Below are 23,275 nucleotides of genomic sequence, written 5' to 3' on the forward strand. Positions count from 1 at the left end.
GGGCTCCAAAATCACTACAGATGGTGACGGCAGCCATGAAATTAAAAAACAATTGCTCCTTGGAAGGAAAGCTATGACAAACCCAGAGAGCATATTAAAAAGCAGAGACATTACTTTGCTGACAAAGGTCTGTCTAGTCAAAGCTATGGTTTTTCCAGTAGTCATGTATGGATGTGAGAGATGGACCATAAAGAAAGCTGAGTGATGAAGAATTGATGGTTTTGAACTGTGGTGTTGGAGAAGACTCTTGAGAGTCTCTTGCACTGCAAGGAGATCTAATCAGTCAATCCTAAAGGAAGTCGGTCCTAAATATTCATTGGAAGGACTGATGCTGAAGCTGAAACTCTAATACTTTGGCCATCTAATGCCAAGAACTGACATTGGAAAAAACCCTGATGGTGGGAAAGATTGAAGGCAGGAGGAGAAGCGGACGACAGAGGATGCGATGGTTGGATGGCATTACTGACTTGATAGACATGAATTTGAGCAAGCTCTGCGAGTTAGTGATGGATAGGGAAGCCTGGCATGCTCTAGTCCATGGGGTTGCAAAGAGCTGGATACGACTGAGTGACTGAACTAAACTGAACTGATAGAAACCCAGCTACAGTTGCAAAAGGCATGAAGTTTTCTAACATTGACCCTGATTGGCACACAGGAACATATATCAACTGAAGTTGTTTGAACAGGTGCTTCTCTTGATTACATGATAAACTCAATAAATTCAGTCCTAGCAGAGAAATAGATGAATCCCTTTTGTGTTAGAAATTAACTGTTTCAATTGAAATTATATCATGAGGAACTGGGGCCTGAAAAGATATACATACACACTTTAAATTAATTAGATATAGTTATATAATTATTTTATTTGTGGCTGTGCTGGGTCTTGGTTGCCATGTGGACTTCTCTCTGGTTGTGGTGAGCAGGGCCTTCTCTCCAGTTGCAGCTCAACAGCTTCTCACTGCAATGGTTTCTCTGTGTTACGAAGCATGGGCTCCAGGGCTCACAGGCGTCAGTAGTTGTGGCACTTGGGCGCTGTAGTTGCAGCTCCCGGGTTCTAGAGTGCAGGCTCAGTAGTTGTGGTGCTTGGGTTTAGTTGCTCTTCAGCATGTGGGATCCTCCCAGACCGGGGATCAAACCTATCTCTCCTGCACTGGCAGGCAGATTCTTTACTGCTGAACCATGAGGGAGACCCCATATTTTTATCTACATCCTAAATTCAAAATCATGTTTATATCCATGTCGATGCAAAATAAGGTCATTGTTAGAGCCCCCCAAACCAGCAACATTTTCCCAAACGCAGCAGAGGATAAATTTTAAATCTCTGTGTAACGTATTTCTGCTGCTTTTCCCATCAGTTTAATATTAATGGATGCTCTTAGGTTAGCCCAGAAAAGTCCGTGTTTGCTCTTCTCCTTGGGCCATTCCAAATAAGTTCTCTGTGCCATGAGAGCTCTTAGCTTGTGGTAGCTGCTAGGAATGGAATACTGTGGAATGGGTTCCAGCAAGATCAGGATTAAGTTATCAGATCCTTCATGGAAGAGATTGTGGTGGGCAAAGTAGAGTTCATAATGGCACCACTCACTCTGGACAAAGTTGGGAGACAAGACAAAAATGGACTTGTAACTTTTCTCAATGCAGTTGATGATATTTTCCACGATGCTCTTGCCAGCAACAAAGTTTCTCTCATGGAGACAAATTCTTATATCTTCTTTTTCTAGGTTTGGTATTAATTCATTCTTTACCCAGGCAGAATCGTGCCCACTATATGAAATAAAAGCATCGAACTGGAGAGTTCTTTGGCGTTCTTCCAAGAGTGCATTCCTGGCCCTGCGCCGGGTCTGCGTCCACTGACACACCATCCTGAGGTACCAGGGCAGATCCAGGTAGATACAGAGGACAGTCACAGCAACAGCCAGCACCAGCCCAGGGACCACAATGGTGACAATCAGCAGAGCTGTGTTGCAGGATAGCTCAGATACGTGGAAGTCCTTCAGAGGGGTCCCCTTGTAGCTTTCTGGATAGTCACACTTATAAGACTCAGGCCAGCCCTCTACCACGTCACTTGATACTTGGCCTACACTTTGGATAAACTCTCTTAGCTCACAGGAACATTGGAATGGATTGTTCCCTGCTTTGAGGGACCTAATCTTCTGGCAGCTCTGGAAGAAATCAGCTGATGGATTGGAAATTGAATTATAGTCAATGATCAGTATGGAAAGGCTGCTAAGGATACCACATCCAGGAAGGTGGGCTAAAGAATTGGAAGCAAGGTTGAGTTCTTGCAAAGTTTCTAGACCAGTGACATCTTTAGGGATGCTCCTTATTCTGTTATTGTGAAGATCAAGAACCTTGATCCGAGGAGGTAAACATCTGAAAACAGAGTCAGTAAGTATATTTGAAGACATATTTAAACTTAATAAATTTCTGGCCCAAGGGCAATTTCCTTCGCTTTCATCATACACCAGGGAATTCTGGCTAACATCCAGTTGTTGTAGAGACTTCATTTCCTGGGTCATATGAACTATGTTTATAAGTTCTTTTAACTGATTCTTTTGTAGGATAAGTGTCTTCAAATTAGCCAAATTTGCACAGTTTTTGAAAACCGTGTCTGTTAGGAGATTACTGGAAAAATTCAAATACAGAAACGGGCTAATTTGGGACGGGCAGACCATGTGGACCATGTGCGCAGCAGACACTGTGAGATGCTGGATGTTCATATCTGACAATATTCTATAGACATAACCTTGTGGAAGACTGAACACATCATGGACAACTTTCTGTATAGACAAGGCCTTCAGTGAAGTGTCAGAATACTCAAAATCTCTAAAGTCAAGGTAACCTTGTAGTTTCACGTTTGAAATGGAAAAATACTCAATGTTTGTACGCCAAACCAACTGGAGGATCGTAATGAAGGAATTCCAAGTTATTTCAATGTTGTTTAAAGTAAGATTTGATAACCTTGAGTTCTTTTGAAGTTTTGACAGAACATTTTCGAAATAAGAACACCCATTATCATCAAGCACACATTTGATATTAGACAGTTCCAGACTCACTGTGGTGCTGACTGACACGTCCAAATTAAAATGAAATTCCTTTCCTGTGGGGAAAACAACGTGCAGGCTCTGTGTCTTAAGGTCTTGAAGGCTCTCAGCATCTTCTCTTTCCCCATAAGTATCTCCTAAGACCAATAAAACCTTGCTGATGTGCAAACGAGTGATTGACTGCACACTGGATTTTTGTAACTGTGTGGCACTCAACCCCAGAAATTCTAGTTGAGACATGTTGCCAAACTCTTGGCATATGGGCAGGGCATCAAATGCATTAAATGAGAGGTCTAAGTGCTTGAGGTTCAGAGTAGGGTGGCAAGAAATCTTCTCCAAATTGTTGTGGGACAAATCCAAGTATTCCAGTTCCTGGTTGAATTTAAAAACACTCAAGTCAAGATACTGGATTCTATTATGAGAAATTATCAAAATCTTCAGCTTTGACAGCGAGAGGATGTCAGGCATCTGAAGCTCAGAAATATAGTTGTATGATATATCTAAGATGGTTGTTTCCAGGGATAAGTCTTTGGGAACATAGGTGAGACCTCTTTTTGACCTGTCAATTAAAAATTCACTTTCATCAGATAATTGAGTTCTGATCTTAAGTATTAATATAAAGATGATGGCAAAATGGAAGATGCTAGAATTTTTTTTAATCATTTTGTAACAGTAGACATTCCTAAGGGTAGTTGCTATTCTTCAGAGCATCTTGATACAGTACATATCCTAGGGGTAAAAAAGTCAGCATTAAATGACTATATTAAATTAAGCATGACTGACATTAAACATTTTTTTACTAGAGACTCATCAAATGAAAGCTACATTCTTGGGAGTCACACAACCTGAAACCAGGAAAATACACATATTCATAAACAGTTATACTGCTGCTGCTGCTAAGTTGCTTCAGTTGTGTCCGAATCCGTGTGACCCCATGGACAGCAGCCCACCAGGCTCCTCTGTCTACAGGATTCTCCAGCAAGAATACTGGAGTGGGTTGCCGTTTCCTTCTCCAACAGTTATACTGCTGCTGCTGCTGCTAAGTCGCTTCAGTCGTGTCCGACTCTGTGCGACCCCATAGACAGAAGCCCATCAGGCTCCACCGTCCCTGGGATTCTCCAGGCAAGAACACTGGAGTGGGTTGCCATTTCCTTCTCCAATGCATGGAAGTGAAAAGTGAAAGCGAAGTTGCTCAGTCGTGTCTGACTCTTAGCGACCCCATGGACTGCAGCCTACCACGCTCCTCCGTCCATGGGATTTTCCAGGCAAGAGTACTGGAGTGGGGTGCCATTGCCTTCTCTGAATAGTTATACTACCTCTAATCAAATAACTTTTAATATGGATATGTAATGGATTGAATGGTGACCCTCCTCCCAAAAAAGATATGTCCACCTCCTAACCATGTCCTAATCTCCTAATTGAATATTACCTAATTTAGAAAATGGAGAAGGCGATGGCACCCCACTCCAGTGCTCTTGCCTGGAAAATCCCATGGGTGGAGGAGCCTGGTGGGCTGCAGTCCACGGGGTCGCTAAGAGTCAGACACGACTGAGCAACTTCACTTTCACGCATTGGAGAAGGAAATGGCAACCCACTCCAGTTTTCTTGCCTGGAGAATCCCAGGGACGAGGGAGCCTGGCGGGCTGCCATCTATGGGGTCGCACAGAGATGGACACGACTGAGGCGACTGAGCCACAGCAGCAGCAATTTAGAAAAAGGGTATTTGTAGAGATAATTACATTAAGAGTCTTGAGAAGATCATCTTGGATTATCTAGGACTTGGCAGTCCCCAAATTTTTGGCACCAAGGATTGGTTTTGTGGAAGATAACTTTTCCTCAGACGGAGGTGGGGGTGGTTTTGGTTTTAATCTCTGCTCACCTCCTGCTGTGCCTCTCACTTCATAATAGGTCATGGACCAGCACCACTGAGGTTGGGGATGCCTAATCTAGGTAGTCCCTAAATCCAACGACAATTATCCCTGTAAGAGAAAGAGGGAGCGTTATTTACAACAGCCAAGATATGGAAACAAAACTAGGTGTTTATCAATAGATGAATGATAAAGATGTTTTGTGTGTGTGTGTATATATATATACATATATATAATGGAATATTAGTCATTAAAAAAATGAATTCTTGCCATTTGCAACATGAGTAGGTCTAGAAAGTATCAAGCTAAGCGAAATAAGTCAGACAAAGACAAAAACCACGTCATCTTACTTATATGCAGAATCTAAAAAACAAAACAAACAAAATGAAAACAGATTCATAGATACAGAAAATAGTGTGTGCCAGCAGAAAGAGGGATGGGAGGTGGGAGAGTGAGGGGATTAAGAAGTACAAACCGCCAGTATATAATTAATAAGTTATGGGGTTGTAATATACAGCATAAGGAATATGGTCAGTAACACTGCAATAACTTTGATAAAAGATCTTTCAGAAAATGATAAAAGATAAGAAAATCCATTCACTCATTCATTTATTCAATCAGTATTTATGGATAACCTTCTGGCCATGTTTTAGGAACTAGAGATAAAGCAATGATCAAGATAAGGTTCTAATTTTCAAGAGCTTATTATCTAGAGGAAAGACAGAACATAAACATAATAATTTCATGTAGTGATACCCACTATACAGAAAAATAAAGCAGGATAAATGAGTCAAGAATAGTGGTAGGTATATAACAGTGGTTGGTGGTGGCTTTTTCAGATTGATTAGTCAGAGAAGGCCTTTCTGAGAATATGATATTGGAGTAGAAATCAGAATGAAGTGAATTAATCATCTATGGGAAGATCTGGAGGGAGAGCATTTCCTTCTGGCAAAGGAAAAGGCAAGTGCAAAGGTCCTGAGGTAGGATTGAGGTTGGCTTGTCTGAGGCACAATAAGGAGGCCAGTGTTAGCATGGAGTGAGGTGGGTGAGGGGAGTTCATGCCAAGAACACAGGTGGCAGATCATTGTAAGGAGTTGGGATTCTATCCTGAGAGTGATGAGGGGGTCAGTGACCACTGAAAGGTTTTAGATGGGAGCAGTTTCCTTCTCTCTCTTATTCAGAAAACTTTTCTTCATTCATTTGTTAGGGGAAACACTGAAACCACTTGCCTTAGCCAGGCACCATAGTAACCACCTACAGGAGTTATCTTAAACAGGAAGTCCTTGGTAAGGAATGCAGAACTAACAAGCTACCACCAACCAGAAGATCTCAGGAAAGGTCAAAAGGAGAGATAAGACACCATCCATGTGTCCTACTAACCTCCCAGAATCCTTCTCATTGGAATCTATGTTGGCCAAGGGATGCTCACAACACCAGGAAGGACCCTGAGTCAGAATGACTGCCCAGAGACAACCCGGAAACTAATTCCATCACTAATCCCATAAACCTAATTCCATGAAACCTGAGATTTTGAGTCATGTGGCAGAGCAGTCCTCCTGGGTTCCTTTACCTTGATGCTCTCCACCCAGGTGCCCCTTCCCAATAAAGTCTCTTGCTTTGTCAGCGCAGGTGTCTTGTTGGACAATTCATTCCCGAGTGTTAGACAAGAGCCCACTCTTGGGCCCTAGACAGGGGTCCTCCTTTCTGCAACACATTCATTCATTAAATATGTATGTATTCGCTATGATATAGTAGGTATTGTCCTGGGTTATGTCATTACACCGGCCCACCATTATTCAGACACTATTTTGTTATCAGCATTCCCATAGAATATGAGACCAGTGGGTCATGTTGGTATGAACCCTAGACAGTGAACCCTCTCACCACCAGAGACACCCTGAGTGGGGTTGCTACATGGCTATGCAGATATTTTAAGGAACTTATTCAAAACCTCCTAGAACCACATTATATAAGCAGGCCATTAGTATTAGCAAAGAGTTAAATTCCTCTTCACAAATAATTAATGTCCCAGAAACAATCGTGGGTTGTAAAAATTCCCCAAGTGAGACATGCAAATTTATCTAGTCGAGGGAATTTCTTGGACTTACCCTTTCACAGAGATGCCCAATGATGCCTTGGTGATCCTGACCTCTTCAAACATCAAAGAGGGCCATGTATGCCCCCTTCACCACTGCTCATGAAGACCCTGAAGAGGGGAGGGGACAGAGACATTATAATGTATGTGAAAAGTACAGGTGGTACTTCTATGTCATTGATTGTATTTGGCTGAAAGACCCAGAAATGTCCCAAGTCTCTCTCTTCAGCTCCCTGAAAGAGCTACCGACACAAGGAGACATTTTTCAATGAGAATAAAAATAATACTCAATTCCTGCCTGGGCCAGTGCCTAATATCTCAAAACAGAACTATCCTGTGTAAGTTAAGTTGAAGCAAGAGCAGCGTGGGCTTAAGGCTCAAATGGGATTCTTTACTTATTCCTAAACCTGAATCCAAATCTAGGGATCTTTTAACCATCCAGCCAAACACCAGAGTTCAAGGAAGCAGTGGTCAGCACCCTCGGGTGTGTGCACAGAGTGGCCAGAGAGACAAGCGGCAGAGACAGGACTCCATGCACAGACAGGAGCGCTTAGCACACAGCGAACCCACCACAAGCAAGAGGAAAGTGGTAAGGACAGCTTGTTTCCTAAACAGCAACAACCACAAAAAAACTACATTATAAAACTGGGATAGGCTGGGACCAGGGACCTTTTGCTGCAGTGCTATAGTGCTCGCATCTCAGCAAACATCTCCAAAAAACAAAGAAAGTACAAGGGACTGAAAATAACTGCATGCATGTACAGTTGAGACAAATTCTGGACAAAAGACACTAAAAGACCAAAAAAGCCCATCTGCTACCTCCAAAGAGCCTAGAGCAAAGACAGGGGGTCTGGAGCAAAAGCAGACTGTGTGTGCCCTTGCACACAACACCAAAGGGGTCAGCAAACCACCTAAGCCACCCCTCCAGCCCCACCCCTGGACATCCCTCTAACCTCACCCCCATAGAAGGAACCAGCTCACCTCTCCCCATGGCCAGTGGAGAAAGGAACCTGTTACTTGTTCTCACTCCATCTGCTGCAGCAGGGGCCCCAATGAAGCCTTGCCTGAATTTCTTGTCTAACCTCTAGTCAGTTTCCAATGACTGGGGAAGGCTGAGAATCCTGGTCGGTATCAAACTCCCTGTCTTCAAGCATTGAAGGAAAGCATGGCTTCAGTTTTCTGCCTAGCTGAATTGGTTGACTCAAATATCTTCTATTTGCTCAACTTCCATTTTGCCCTTTCACTTGCAGTCACTATTTGAAGCACTCAGTTTATTAAATCATTTATATTTCTATCATTAAGAAGTCAAAGTGTTACATACATGTATTTAGTCACCTCAGTCATGTCTGACTCCTTGCGATCCCATGGACTGTAGCCCACCAGTTTCCTCTGTCCATGGAAATCCTCCAGGCAAGAATACTGGAGTGGGTTGCCATGCCCTTCTCCAGGGGATCTTCCCAACCCTGGGATCAAACCCAGGTCTCCTCCGTTGCAGACGGATTCTTTATCACCGAGATACCAGGTTTAGGCACTTAAAGGAGATATAAATTGTATATACCAAACTTGCTATATCAGTGAAAATCAATACTTTTGTCAAGGTCCTAATGAACAGCACAGAATCTCATCTATAGTAGCAGCTCAAAATTACTTTACTGCCAGACAAAATTATTATTTGCAAATTATTAACTAGTAATAGATTGCAGTGATTTGATAGTATAAAAATATCTCCAGATGTGTTTATGTCTATTTTTATGATTATGATAGGTTTAGCCTCACCTTTTATGATTCAGTGTATCAATAAATGTGAATTGCCTTTGCCTGAAGATTTTGGAGGCATGGAGTTGAGACTTTGACTTGTCTTAATAGCTAGCTAATACTCATACAATCAATCTGGCCCATTGAGTTCAGTCCCACAAATATTTATTAAGAGTTTTCTTTGCATGAGGGCAACTAGCTATAAATGTTAACCACAGGCTGAAAGGATCAAAACCAGTTCAAGAGCTTTTCTGCTTTGTTTTCTATGCGGTTTTGTGAACTTTTGCTTTCTGTTGTAAAGAAAAACTCACAACTCTTTGGATCCAGCTGGGTGTAGCCTGGGAAACATTTTCAAAACCTGCAATTCCACCTCAATAGCTGCACCCTAGGACAGTTTCTGTAGTCTGAGAAAACAGGGAAAAAAAAAGAAAACAAATTGTGGGAATTGCCCAGAGAAAAAACTCAAAAGCACCTGCCTATAAAAACAGGAGTCACTGGGCAGCCCTGCCTCCAGGAGTGGTTTACCTACAGCTCACTGTCCTCAGCATTTTCATTACAAAGAGATAAATGGAGGGAACAGGATAAAAAGAGCAGTGCCATCTGAATCAACTGCTAGCAGCTCTATCAGAAACCCATGAGATGTTTATGACCCAAATATTCATCTACCACTTCAAATCTCTTGAAAGCAAATTGTGCCTGAGATGAGGTTCATTTAAAAAAAAAAATCCACACAAACACAAAAACCCTTTCTCTGACTCAGAACAAGCAACTGATAAATAAATGCTAGCTCAAGTCACAGTAAGTACATATCAGAAATAACGCCCTTAGAAAAACACCCAGGACTTAATCATAGAGATGTCTGAGATTTTGGGGTCTAATAACTAGTTATACCATTTATTTTATTTTACAGAATTTAAAAAGATGTTGCTTACCAAGTTGGCCTGTTCCTCTGTCCTGTTGGCAGTCTGTAGAAAAATCAAATACTTCCTCAAACATTTTGTTTCGCTGGTTTAGGGTTTCTGGGTGGACTGGGGAAGCTCTTCTACGCCACCTACTGAATCCCACTGAAATTACATGACACAGTCAGTGTAAACCTATTTTCTCCTATTCATGTGTAGAAATGGTCTGTGAATCCACAGACCAGCAATAAAGTAGAATCACCTCTCTGTGGCCCCCCTTCCCTACAATCAGTTCACTAGTATCTACACTAGCAAAGTGAAGGAGGCGGTATTAATAATCCACCGATGATTTATTCAGTTCAATTCAGTCACTCAGTCATGTCCGACTCTTTGCGACCCCACCGACTGCAGCACGCCGGACCTCCCTGTTCATCACCAACTCCTGGAGTTTACTCAAACTCACGTCCATTTAGTCAGTGATGCCTTATTTGCTGAATTCAAAATGCTTATCGTCACCATGCTGATGGACATGGGGGTACAGGTGTTTCACGTGTTTTACTTCTAACTCTTCAATCAGGCCACTATTAAAAGTGACCAAAGGTGGAAAGAAGCAGCAGTCAAGGTCAAAGCTTTGTTAAAATTCATACAGAATGGATGCTAATCATGTCTTTTCTGACAAATTGGGTTGCAGAGAAAATCTGGTGCTCAAATTTTTTAAGCTTTCTTCAAAAATTGATTTTTAAAATCTCTATGTGGAAAATAGGCTAGCTAACAATCTCTTTATAAAAGATTATATTCTTTGCAGCCAAAGATGGAGAAGCTCTATACAGTCAACAAAAACAAGACCGGGAGCTGACTGTGGCTCAGACCATGAACTCCTTATTGCCAATTTCAGACTTAAATTGAAGAAAGTAGGGAAAACCGCTAGACCATTCAGGTATGACCTAAATCAAATCCCTTATGTTATACAGTGGAAGTGAGAAACAGATTTCAGGGCCTAGATCTGATAGATAGAGTGCCTGTTGAACTATGGAATGAGGTTCGTAACATTGTACAGGAGACAGGGATCAAGACCATCCCCATGGAAAAGAAATGCAAAAAAGCAAAATGGCTGTCTGGGGAGGCCTTACAAATAGCTGTGAAAAGAAGAGAGGTGAAAAGCAAAGGAGAAAAGGAAAGATACAAGCATCTGAATGCAGAGTTCCAAAGAATAGCAAGAAGAGATAAGAAAGCCTTCTTCAGCGATCAATGCAAAGAAATAGAGGAAAACAACAGAATGGGAAAGACTAGAGATCTCTTCAAGAAAATTAGAGATACCAAGGGAACATTTCATGAAAAGATGGGCTCAATAAAGGACAGAAATGGTCTGGACCTAACAGAAGCAGAAGATATTAAGAAGAGGTGGCAAGAATACACGGAAGAACTGTACAAAAAAGATCTTCACGCCCCAGATAATCATGATGATGTGATCACTAATCTAGAGCCAGACATCTTGGAATGTGAAGTCAAGTGGGCCTTAGAAAGCATCACTACCAACAAAGCTAGTGGAGGTGATAAATTCCAGTTGAGCTATTTCAAATCCTGAAAGATGATGCTGTGAAAGTGTTGCATTCAATATGCCAGCAAATTTGGAAAACTCAGCAGTGGCCACAGGACTGGAAAAGGTCAGTTTTCATTCCAATTCCAAAGAAAGGCAATGCCAAAGAATGCTCAAACTACCACACAACTGCACTCATCTCACATGCTAGTAAAGTAATGCTCAAAATTCTCCAAGCCAGACTTCAGCAATACGTGAACTGTAACTCCCTGATGTTCAAGCTGGTTTTAGGAAAGGCAGAGGAACCAGAGATCAAATTGCCAACATCCGCTGGATCATGGAAAAAGCAAGAGAGTTCCAGAAAAACATCTATTTCTGCTTTATTGACTATGCCAAAGCCTTTGACTGTGTGCATCACAATAAACTGTGGAAAATTCTGAAAGAGATGGGAATACCAGACCACCTGACCTGCCTCTTGAGAAATCTGTATGCAGGTCAGGGAGCAACAGTTAGAACTGGACATGGAACAACAGACTGGTTCCAAATAGGAAAAGGAGTATGTCACCCTGCTTATTTAACTTAAATGTAGAGTACATCATGAGAAACGCTGGACTGGAAGAAACACAAGCTGGAATCAAGATTGCTGGGAGAAATCTCAATAACCTCAGATATGCAGATGACACCACCCTTATGGCAGAAAGTGAAGAGGAGCTAAAAAGCCTCTTGATGAAAGTGAAAGAGGAGAGTGAAAAAGTTGGCTTAAAGCTCAACATTCAGAAAACGAAGATCATGGCATCTGGTCCCATCACCTCATGGCAAATAGATGGGGAAACAGTGGAAACAGTGTCAGACTTTATTTTTTTGGGCTCCAAAATCACTGCAGATGGTGACTGCAGCCATGAAATTAAAAGACACTTGCTCCTTGGAAGAAAAGTTATGACCAACCTAGATAGCATATTGAAAAGCAGAGACATTACTTTGCCAACTAAGGCCCATCTCGTCAAGGCTATGGTTTTTCCAGTGGTCATGTATGGATGTGAGAGTTGGACTGTGAAGAAGGCTGAGCGCCGAAGAATTGATGCGTTTGAACTGTGGTGTTGGAGAAGACTCTTGAGGGTCCCTTGGACTGCAAGGAGATCCAACCTGTCCATTCTGAAGGAGATCAACCCTTGGTGTTCTTTGAAAGGAATGATGCTAAAGCTGAAACTCCAGTACTTTGGCCACCTCATTCGAAGAGTTGACTCATTGGAAAAGACTCTGATGCTGGGAGAGATTGGGGGCAGGAGGAGAAGGGGACGACCGAGGATGAGATGGCTGGATGGCATCACGGACTCAATGGACATGAGTCTGAATGAACTCCGGGAGATGATGATGGACAGAGAGGCCTGGCGTGCTGCGATTCATGGGGTCGCAGAGAGTAGGACACGACTGAGCGACTGAACTGAACTGAACTGAACAATCTCTTTTCTCCAATAAAGCTTTTTGTGGTTCCTTGTTGTTGGCATGCTCAAGGAATCCAACCTGATAGCTCTACTCTGGTCTTTTAAAACAGCAACGGTAACAAAATAACAAGTGGGCAAATAGAGCTGAGAAATGCTAGCTTTCTTCCTCTGAACTTGTGCTCAGCTTGGTGCTACCAGATGTCCTCAACATCTTGAGGTTGCAAGCTGGTTGCAATTCTTGCTGGAATCAGCTTTTCTAACACAGTGAACAAGGCCAGCTTCCCTAAACTAAGAACCTGGAGGTGCTTTTTGACTTGTACTATTCTGTCTCTCTCTTGGTTTCCTCCTGCTGCTGCTGCTGCTGCTGCTAAGTCGCTTCAGTTGTGTTCGACTCTGTGTGACCCCATAGATGGCAGCCCACCAGGCTCTGGCGTCCCTGGGATTCTCCAGGCAAGAACACTGGAGTGGGTTGCCATTTCCTTCTCCAATGCATGAAAGTGAAAAAGGAAAGTGAAGTCGCTCAGTCATGTCCAACTCTTTGCAACCCCATGGACCACAGCCCACCAGGCTCCTCCGTCCATGGGATTTTCCAGGCAAGAGTACTGGAGTGGGGTGCCATTGCCCTCTCCTATGCCCTCACAATTTGTTCAAGAAGGGAGGTGTACCTATAAATATATTTCTGTGACTGAAGGAATGAACTTCCTTCTCCCTCCACTCTGACCATTACTTCCCCCAGACCTATAACTGGAGATAGGCGTGCTCTTTGATGAGCAATTCAGTTTCTGGCTCCCTAAAGACATTTGACGTTGTGAACTAGAGCTAGAAAGTGATACCTGTTATGCTCCGAGCCCGTATCTCCGAACCGACCGAGAGAGCAAGTCCACCACAGTATTGCAAACCCAAGAAGGGAGTTTGTTTATTCCTAGCACGCTAGGGCCCAAGTCTCATCCCACACAAGGGAATCCGACAAGAGCCCCGAACAAAGGAGTATGGCAGCTTATATACAGGCAGTTCTTTGTCTCAGTTACAGGAGTAGCTGGCGTTACATGATTGGCCAGGCAAGATGAGCGCATATCCTGTCTCTTTCTGGTAAACATGACTCAGGTCCTAGAGACCGTCGTTTGGTCCCTAACATTCCCCCCTGTCCTTAGATCATATAGAGGAATCTTCCTCTCGGTCTTGAGACACAGTTTGATATTGTTGTCGAAGCACAAACAGCTGTACGGTATTTATGCGTTCCTTTACAAAGGCTACAAGTCTATTGATAATGCATGGGCCGAAGGTAAGCATTAGTAAAAGTACTAGCAGGGGTCCCAGCAAGGTGGAGATTAAGGTAGTCAGCCAAGGGGATTGTTGAAACCAAGATTCAAACCATCCCTGTTGAGCCTCACGTTCTCGTTTACGTTGGGCTGGTCCTTCTCTCGCTTTGGCCATAGATTCTCTAACTATTCCTGTATGATCCGCATAGAAACAGCGCTCTTCTCCTAGGGCAGCACAGAGTCCCCCTTGTTGCAGAAAGAGCAGATCTAATCCCCTCCTGTTTTGCAGAACTACTTCAGATAGAGAAGTTAGAGACGATTCTAAACGACTAATAGATTGCTCTATATGGGTAATGTCTTCATCTATGGCCGTTCTCAGGGAGTTAAATCCTTGGCTTTGCAGGGACAGAGCTGTTATTCCGGTTTCAGCCCCGACTATTCCAAGACCGAACATAGTTGCTATGGTTATGGCGCTAAGAGGTTCCCTCTTAACTTTATAAGGTTTTTTTGGAGGATTTAGAGTTAATTTCTGGGCCCAATAATCATATATTGCTTTCTCTGGTCAGTACAGAATCTTTGGCATGACAGCCACCATAACACAGAATTCTTCTTTGGGGTCAAAGATTGAGCTATGCAGGCATGGAGTTAGCCCTGTGTGTGAACAGACCCACCATCTCCCCATTTGAGGTATTAACCATTTAGCTACAGGCAAATCATCAGGCTCGACGACATGCACACAAAGTGGAGACTTTGCTGGTAACACCGTGCCCATGCATAAGCCCTTTCCCCATACCTCTTTCATCGTCAGACCCACCTTTCGGTCCCCGCAATGACACTGAGGAGGATCGGTGCTGTTGGCCAAGTCATAAGAGGCGTTGAGGCCTACTGCTTCGTAATAAGGGGGAATTAAGTTGTAACATAACCAACAAGATTTAGTTGCCTCAGGATGGGTCTGATTCAGGGTGGCATAAGCTGCCCTAATCAGCTTCCATAGGGGATCTATTTCAGCGAGCGCTTCTGCTTCGGGGCTCACTGCCGAAGATGTTGGCATGGAAGTTGTTAGGTGGGGGGTTACAGCCAGCTTTTTTACTTTGTTGGGCCCGATGCTGTGTACAAGAATTGGCTCTAATACCTGGCTCACTACTATAATCCTTTTTCCATCAACCCCAAACCCTCCTGATTCCCTCGTCTGTGGCCCCCAAGATAGGCCAGAGATCCAGGTCCCCTCTTTTTTGCTTTTTTCTGGATTGAACCTTATTCTGACTTGTGCATAATTGCAACTTTCACAGCTAAAAGTTGGATCTCCGAGGACCCTAGGGAGGGGCTTGGCAAATGAAAAATTAAGTAAATCTCGATTTCCTACTTCCCAGCGCCGAGGTCCATCATTAGAAGTAACACAATCCCAAGTTTTACAATAAGAGTCTTGTGCCCCCCACAGGTCTTCCAGTCATGTCTGGGTGCACCTGGGCATGCCCAGAACCCTTGTTCTCAGAGATAACCCCTAGCCCAAGGCACATTTACCATCGGCTTAAGGTCAAAGTACAAGTCTGGCCACCATGTGTTTGGTGGATGTATTGCGGTAGTGGAGTTTAGCACCTCTCATGTTAGTCCATTTTGCAGCTTCCAGGTGATTTTGACAGGTTGATGCAGGTTCATGCTGGCAACTCCGGAGCAGAGTAACTGGGTCATGCACAAGATGGCCCAGCCGAGTTGTCCTGGTCCTGTTGGCGCCTTCGAAGCTTTAGCCTCAAGGGGTTGGACGGGTGCAGAGATGCTTCCCATTCTTTCTTAGCGTCTTCCTGCTCTGCTGAAGCAGCTGGGCGTACGTGGTTGCAATGCACCCAAGGCCCGATACCGTTGACCTTTAGGGCAGTTGGGGTGGTAAGAAGAACAACATAAGGACCCTTCCATTTGGGTTCTAGTGCCTTGGTTTGGTGCCTTTTGACCCATACCCAGTCTCCGGGGCCAATGTCATGTGAGGGAATAGTTCCCTTATTTTGACCCACATGTATTTCCTGGAGCAGTTTCCAGACACAAGAGTGCACCTTGCTTAAGGCCATCAAGGCCTCTTGGAATTGCCCCAACGTGGGAGGTGGTAGTTTTTTCCCTTCAAATATTGGACATACAGGGGGAGGTCTCCCATACAGAATTTCAAATGGGGTCAGATTAAGTTGATAAGGAGTATTACGCACACGGAAGAGGGTGAAGGGAAGGAGGGTCACCCAGTCCCTGCCAGTCTCTATAGCCAATTTAGTTAAAGTTTCTTTTAGAGTCCGATTCATTCTTTTTACTTGCCCTGAGCTCTGTGGACTGTATTCACAATGTAACTTCCATTTAGTCCCTAGGGCTAGGGCAAGGCTCTGAACTACTTGACTCACAAAAGCAGGTCCATTATCAGAGCCGATGGTCACTGGCAGGCCAAACCTGGGAACTATTTTTTCTAAAATCTTTTTTGCTACTATCATCGTGGTTTCTCCCTTTGTAGGAAAAGCCTCCACCCACCCTGAGAAGGTATCCACCAACACTAACAAGTACCGGTAACCATACTTGCCTGGCCTTACCTCGGTGAAATCTATTTCCCAGTGTTGCCCTGGTCCTTCTCCCCGATACCTCAGTCCTGCATGTTGTCCTTTTCCTGGCCTCATCTGTTGACATGCCTTACAAGCATGCACTATGTTCTTTACAGTTGTCTGGTGCCGGGGAAATCGCAGGCGCGCAGTTTGAAAGAGCATCAGAGTCTTCTTTTCTCCCAGATGAGTAGACAAGTGCAAATGCTCACATAGTTGCCGTCCCAACTGAGCAGGGAGTATCAAGTAGCCGTCTGAGTCTCGGTACCATCCATCTTTATCTTTTTGAATGTTGGTGTGTTTTTGGATCCAAGCAAAGTCTGTGGATGAATACTCAGGGGTTGGGGGCAGAGTTCCCATACCTGGAGGTGGAAGTCCGATCACCAACACAAGGTTGATGAAATCTTCATCAGCTACTTTACGAGCTGCCAGGTCTGCGGCACGATTCCCTCGTGCCGTGGGGCTGTCACCCTTCTGATGTCCAGGTACGTGTACTATTGACACAGCCCGAGGCATCTGTACAGCCTCTAAAAGTCTACGGATTTCAGGCAAGTTTTTAATTTCTTTTCCTTCAGCTGTCAAAAACTCCCGTTCCCAATATATCAGGCCCTGGATGTGTACCATGCCAAAAGCATAGTGACTGTCAGTGAAAATAGTTATTTTTTTTCCTTTGGCTCTCTCTAATGCTTGAATCAGGGCAATTAACTCTGCCTTTTGTGCTGAGGTATCCGGGGGAAGGGCCTCTGCCCATATCGTCTGTCCATAGTCATCTACTACTGCGGCTCCCGCCCGTCTCTGTCCATCTTTTACATAACTGCTGCCATCTGTGAACCATTTTAGCTCACTGTTATCCAGTGGAGTATCGGTTAAGTCCTTTCGCATTGCTGTTACCCCGGCCAGTATCTCATCACAATCATGGAGGGGGCTATTTTCCCCCAGATTGGGCAAAAGAGTGGCTGGATTTAGAGAGCAGGGCGTTTGGAAATGAATCCGTGGGGTGTCAAGTAGCAGGCCTGGTAGTGCGTCAAGCGGGCATTAGAAATCCATTTACCTGGGGGTTGCTTTAAAACTCTCTCTATGGCATGAGGAGTGTAGACCAAGAGTCTCTGTCCATAAGTCAGTTTATCAGCATCGTGGACTAAGAGCGCGGTGGCTGCGATGATACGGAGGCAAGGTGGCCATCCGGCTGCCACTGGGTCCAGTCTCTTGGAAAGGTAAGCTACAGGTCGCTTCCATGGTCCCCATCTCTGTGTTAGTACCCCTTTTCCTATCCCCCACTTTTCATCTACAAATAATTGGAAAGGCTTAGATGGATCAGGGAGGGCAAGGGCAGGAGCTTCTAGCAAGGCTTGTCTGAGCTCTTGGAAGGCCTCTTTCATTGGCTCAGTCCATTTCCAGTCCTTGTTTCCTTTGGTCCCTTCACATAGGGGCCTGGCCTTTTTTGCAAACCCCAAGATCCATAACCGGCAATATCCCACCATTCCCAGAAATTCTCTCAGTTGTCTAGGGTTAGCCGGCTCAGAGATCTGGAGGATGGTTTCTTTTATAGCCTGTGTTAGCCACCTCTGGCCCTGTTTTATCTTATAACCGAGGTATGTAACCTCTTGCTTGGCAATCTGGGCCTTTTTGGCACTAGCCCTGTAACCTAAAGTCCCCAAGGTTTGGAGAAGGTCACCTGTTGCCTCTTGGCACTCTTTCTCTGTACCCGCTGCCAGCATAAGGTCATCAACATATTGTAATAAAACAATGGTAGAGTGTTCAACCCGATACTCACAGAGGTCTTCGTCCAGGGCCTCATTGAATAACGTGGGCGAGTTTTTGAAACCCTGTGGTAAGCGAGTCCATGTCAGCTGCACAGGGGTCTGACCACCATCTTCCTGCCATTCGAAGGCAAAGATCTCTTGGCTTGCGGGGGCAAGAGGCAAACTGAAAAAGGCATCTTTTAAATCTAAAACAGTGTACCAAATGTAGTTTGGAGGCAAGTTGCTTAGCAATGTATAAGGGTTAGGAACCATAGGATGAATATCATTCACCCGTTTGTTGACTTCTCGTAGATCTTGAACCGGTCTAAAATCAGTTCCCCCAGGCTTTTTCACAGGCAACAGGGGAGTGTTCCATGGGGACCGGCACCTTTTTAGGACCCCAGCGTCTATGAGGCATTGTATATGAGGAGTAATTCCTTGTCGAGCCTCTTGACTCATGGGATACTGTCGTACCCTCACCGGGGAAGCACTGGCTTTCAGTTCCACAATGATAGGGGGCCTCTGTTTGGCTAGTCCCATTCCTGCAGTTTCAGCCCAGGCCTGAGCGTATCTTTGAACCCATGGTTGTACTCCAGGGCTTATTGTCGCTGGGGCCTCTGGCAAGCAGATTCTGTATTTATCTTTTAATGCCAGAGACAAGACCTGAAGAGGATGCCCGGTCCCATCTAAAACCGACACTTGTCCGTGGTCGAAATGAATTTGGGCATTTACTTTAGACAGTAAATCCCTTCCCAACAAGGGCGCCGGACACTCAGGTATCACCAGAAAAGAATGGGTCACCTGGTGGGCCCCCAGGTTCACATGCCGTTTTGTAGTCCATCCATATCGTTTAGTCCCGGTTGCTCCCTGCACCCAGCTACTTTTCTTAGACATGGGTCCATCTTTTTGGTTTAAGACTGAGTATTGGGCTCCCATGTCCACCATGAAGCCAACCGGTTTCCCCTCCACATTTATAGTTACCCAGGACTTGGGGAGGGGCTTCGAGCCCTGACCCCCCTAGTCGCTATCCTCACCCGCGTAGAGGATATGACTGTCTGGAGAGGGAGTCTTGCTCTTGGGGTTCTTGGGCCCCTCTTTTAGATTTTTCTTGGGGCATTTATCTTTCCAATGTCCAAACTCTTTTCAAAACACACATTGGTTTTTCTCAAGCTTACGCCTTGTCGTTTTTTTTTTCAGTTTTTGAGTCCAATTTTTTCCCTTTCTGGAACCTGTTTTTGTTTTCAACCCCAGCAAAAAATATCTGGGCCAGCTCTTTTTGATTTTTACGGTTTTCTTCAGCTCTAAATTTTCTTTTTTCTCTTCTAATGCGGTCCCCTCTCTCTTCTGGGCTCTCTCTATGATTAAAAACTCTCTCGGCTGCCCTCACTAGATCTTGCAAGGATTGTTCATTTAACCTCTCTATCTTTTGTAACTTTTTTTTTAATATCGGGGGCTGCTTGATTTACAAATGCTAACATAACTGCCGCTCGTGACTCATCTGCCTGTGGGTCCATAGGGGTATACTGTCTAAAAGCTTTCATTATCCTTTCAAGGAAGGCTGCTGGGCTCTCATTTGGTTCCTGCCTCACTGAATTTATTTTGGCCAAATTAGTTGGCTTCCTGGCGGCCGCTCTAAGGCCGGCCATAAGAGTCTGACGGTATACCCGGAGACGCTCCCTACCTTCAGCGCGTTCGAAGTCCCAGTTGGGTCGCACCAAGGGGAATCCCTCCTCAATGAGGTTAGGCTGTATTGTGGGCCTCCCATCCACCCCTGGCACATTCTTCCGAGCTTCTGACAGGATCCGCTCGCGCTCCTCTGCAGTGAAAAGCACCTGTAACAGTTGCTGACAATCATCCCAAGTGGGATTGTGAGTAAACAGGATAGACTCTAAAAGATCAATAAGACCCTGCGGTTTTTCAGAGAAGGAGGGAGTCTGGGTTTTCCAGTTGTACAAATCACTAGTGGAGAAGGGCCAATACTGATATGTCTGCTCTCCACCCTCTCTGGCTGGTCCCGCCCGGACCGGAAACACGTGAACAGTGGAGGAGGGGACTTCTGGGTCTTCTTCCGCTACGCTGGCCATTTCCCTTGTTTTTCCCCGAGTTCCCTGGGCGGGGCCCCCTTCTCTGGGATGAGCTGAAGGCTCGGTTCTCCTCCTGGCTTCTCCCAATGAAACCTGTGGAACCTGTGGAAGCAAGGGCGGATGTGGATACGCATACGGGGGTAGGAACAATTCGGTCTCCAGATCTATCAGATTAGGATAAAGAGAAGATTCCTGGAAGACCGGCTTTGGTCGATTCTCATCCTTTTTTCCTTCTTTTTCTTCGGAAGCCTTCATGACTAGCACCTGTGGGCTTGGCGAGGTTGGAGTTGGGGAAGAGGGACGGGGAGGTTTAGGAGGAGCGAGAACAAAGGGTTTAAGCCATTCCGGCGGGTTTCTCACTAGATCCTGCCAGACCAGAATGTAGGGAGTCTGATCTGGGTGCCCGGCAGGACTAGGAGTAAGCACCCGCTCTTTAACTGCCTGGATAATTTGGGGATTGAAGGTTCCCTCTTGTGGCCATCTGATGTCAAAGGTGGGCCACTCGGCGGAACAGAAAGTCACCAGTTTGCTCTTCTTTACCAGTAACGAAAGATTCTGAGCTCTAGACTTGAAATCAGAGAAGTGGTTAATCATAAGAGATAAAGGAGTAGAAGTTGTTTGTCCCATGATCACAGAAAAGTACACTGGGGGCCAACAGAGCACACAAAGAGCAGCGCAGACACCACAAATAGACAAACAGATAACAAACACAAGGTGGCCACCGACAATGCACTCAATCTTACCTGCAGGATGTTCACAGAGCCAGCTGCCTCCCCAGCACGAAACCAGGCCCTGGCCTTACGCTGACTTAATCCAGTAACCAGAGCCAGCTGCCTCCCCAGCACGAAACTAGGCCCCGGCCTTACGCTGACTTAATCCAGTATCAGAGCCAGCTGCCTCCCCAGCACGAAACCAGGCCCCGGCCTTACGCTGGACTTAATCCAGTAACCAGAGCCAGCTGCCTCCCCAGCACGAAACCAGGCCCCGGCCTTACGCTAACTTGCCTCTGCACTTTATAGCCAGATGCCTCCCCAGTACGATACCGGGCCCCGGACTTAATCTGGGCTTCTGCAACGTTAGCACCGGTGCTCAGAGCTCTTATCTCCTAACGAGGTTACTCCCTTCTACCAGGAGAGCTGTCCTCCCCGGCGGGACGGAGATCCCGGACGAGCCCCCAGATGTTATGCTCCAAGCCCCTATCTCCGAACCGACCAAGAAAGCAAGTCCACCACAGTATTGCAAACCCAAGAAGGGAGTTTGTTTATTCCTAGCGCGCTAGGGCCCAAGTCTCATCCCACACAAGGGAATCCAACAAGAGCCCTGAACAAAGGAGTATGGCGGCTTATATACAGGCAGTTCTTTGTCTCAGTTACAGGAGTAGCTGGCGTTACATGATTGGCCAGGCAAGATGAGCGCATATCCTGTCTCTTTTTGGTAAACATGACTCAGGTCCTGGAGACCGTCGTTTGGTCCCTAACAATACCCAGGAGAGAGGTCAGCAGGGCACTTTAGCACTCAGAAAGCCCTGTGCTTCCCTGAAAGCGCATCCCCACTCTGAGCTGCTCGCTCGCCTCTTTTTAGTCTCCCTGTTATCCAGTAGGTTTGTACCCATGCTTGTGCTCAGTCACTCGGTCGTGTTTGACTCTGCAACACGTGGACTGTAGCCAGCCAGGCTCCTCTGTCCATGGGATTTCCCAGGCAAGAATATCGGAGTGGGTTGCCATTCCCTTCTCCAGGGGATCTTCCCCATCCAGAGGTAGATTCTTTACCACTGCACCAGTCAGCAGTGGACAAACACACTTGTAATCATGTATACCCAGGCATTGAAATATCCACCTCTTCTAAGGAATAATTTTAATTCTCAAAGAATATACCTCTTTTAAATTTTAAAAATATTTTATTTAACCCAAAATATCAAAAATATCATTTAAAATGCCACAATATATAACATTATTGATATCTTATATATATTTTTCATTCTAAGTTTTCAAAATCCAGTGTGTATGGGACTTCCCTGGTGGTCCAGCGGGTAAGACTCAATGCTCTTAATGCAGAGGGCCTGGGTTTGATCCCTGGTCAGAGAACTAGATCCCACATGCCGCAACTAAGACTTGATACAGCCAAACTAATTAATTAACTAATTTTTAAAAATTCAGTGTGTGTTCTAAATTTACAGTACATCTCATCTGGACTACCTACATTTCAGGTGTTCATGGTCAAATGTGGCTAGTGGCTACCATACTGGATGGCTTGAGTCTAGGTGGATTTATCATAACCGTGCAAACAAGTACAAGCCTAAGTCGAGTCAACAGCAACTCAAAGAGCTAACTCAACATAGAGGTTTCGTATCTGAGACTCTAGGCACCTCTTTGCTTCTCTCAACAGCAGCTCTTGCCCACTCTTAATTCCATACCCAGGTGTTTCTTTTTGGATCCATGGCAATGTAAACATTCTGCCAATTAGATGTGACCTGTACTGTCGTTGTTTTTTTTAACAAAAACGTTATTAAGATATAATTCATATACCATAAAAATTTCACTCATTTGAAGTGAACAATTCAACGACTTAAGGTAAAGTCATACAATTGTGCAACTGAAAGGTTGTTGTTGAATCGCGACGCCGGGATTCTCGGCTCCCTGAGGAAAAGAATTTAATCCGGGGCCAGAGACGAGGCTTGACCACTCAGAGCTTTTGTGTAATAAAGTTTTATTAAAGTATAAAGGAGATAGAGAAAGCTTCTGACATAGGCATCAGAAGGGGGCAGAAAGAGTACCCCCTTGTTAGTGTTAGCAATGAAGTTATATACTCTCCAATGAATCCAAAGAATGTCTGGAGGTTGTAAAGACCTTACCAGACCTGCTGCTGCTAAGTCACTCCAGTCATGTCTGACTCTGTGCGACCCCATAGACAGCAGGCCACCAGCCTCCCCCATCCCTGGGATTCTCCAGGCAAGAACACTGGAGTGGGTTGCCATTTCCTTCTCCAA

The 23,275-nt window shown here is 44.9% G+C and overlaps 2 protein-coding genes across 2 annotated transcripts; both read right to left on the bottom strand.

Annotated features, from left to right (window-relative positions):
- Nucleotides 1–1,284: 1,284 nt before the first annotated feature.
- On the bottom strand, nucleotides 1,285–3,704 carry TLR1 (toll like receptor 1). The gene has a single exon (XM_068975425.1). It carries the CDS (start codon nucleotides 3,702–3,704, stop codon nucleotides 1,314–1,316), a length of 2,391 nt encoding a protein of 796 aa, XP_068831526.1. The 3' UTR covers nucleotides 1,285–1,313.
- A 1,310-nt stretch (nucleotides 3,705–5,014) lies between these two features.
- On the bottom strand, nucleotides 5,015–21,901 carry LOC138081806 (uncharacterized). Its single transcript, XM_068974942.1, is given in 9 exon segments — nucleotides 5,015–5,020; nucleotides 14,690–14,928; nucleotides 16,826–17,471; nucleotides 17,474–19,385; nucleotides 19,387–19,646; nucleotides 19,648–20,098; nucleotides 20,186–20,856; nucleotides 21,033–21,160; nucleotides 21,898–21,901. Coding segments are annotated over 9 exon segments (4,317 nt in total).
- Between the last annotated feature and the right edge of the window lie 1,374 nt (nucleotides 21,902–23,275).

Source organism: Capricornis sumatraensis, chromosome 7, assembly GCF_032405125.1.
Source record: "Capricornis sumatraensis isolate serow.1 chromosome 7, serow.2, whole genome shotgun sequence".
Classification (NCBI taxonomy): domain Eukaryota; kingdom Metazoa; phylum Chordata; class Mammalia; order Artiodactyla; family Bovidae; genus Capricornis; species Capricornis sumatraensis.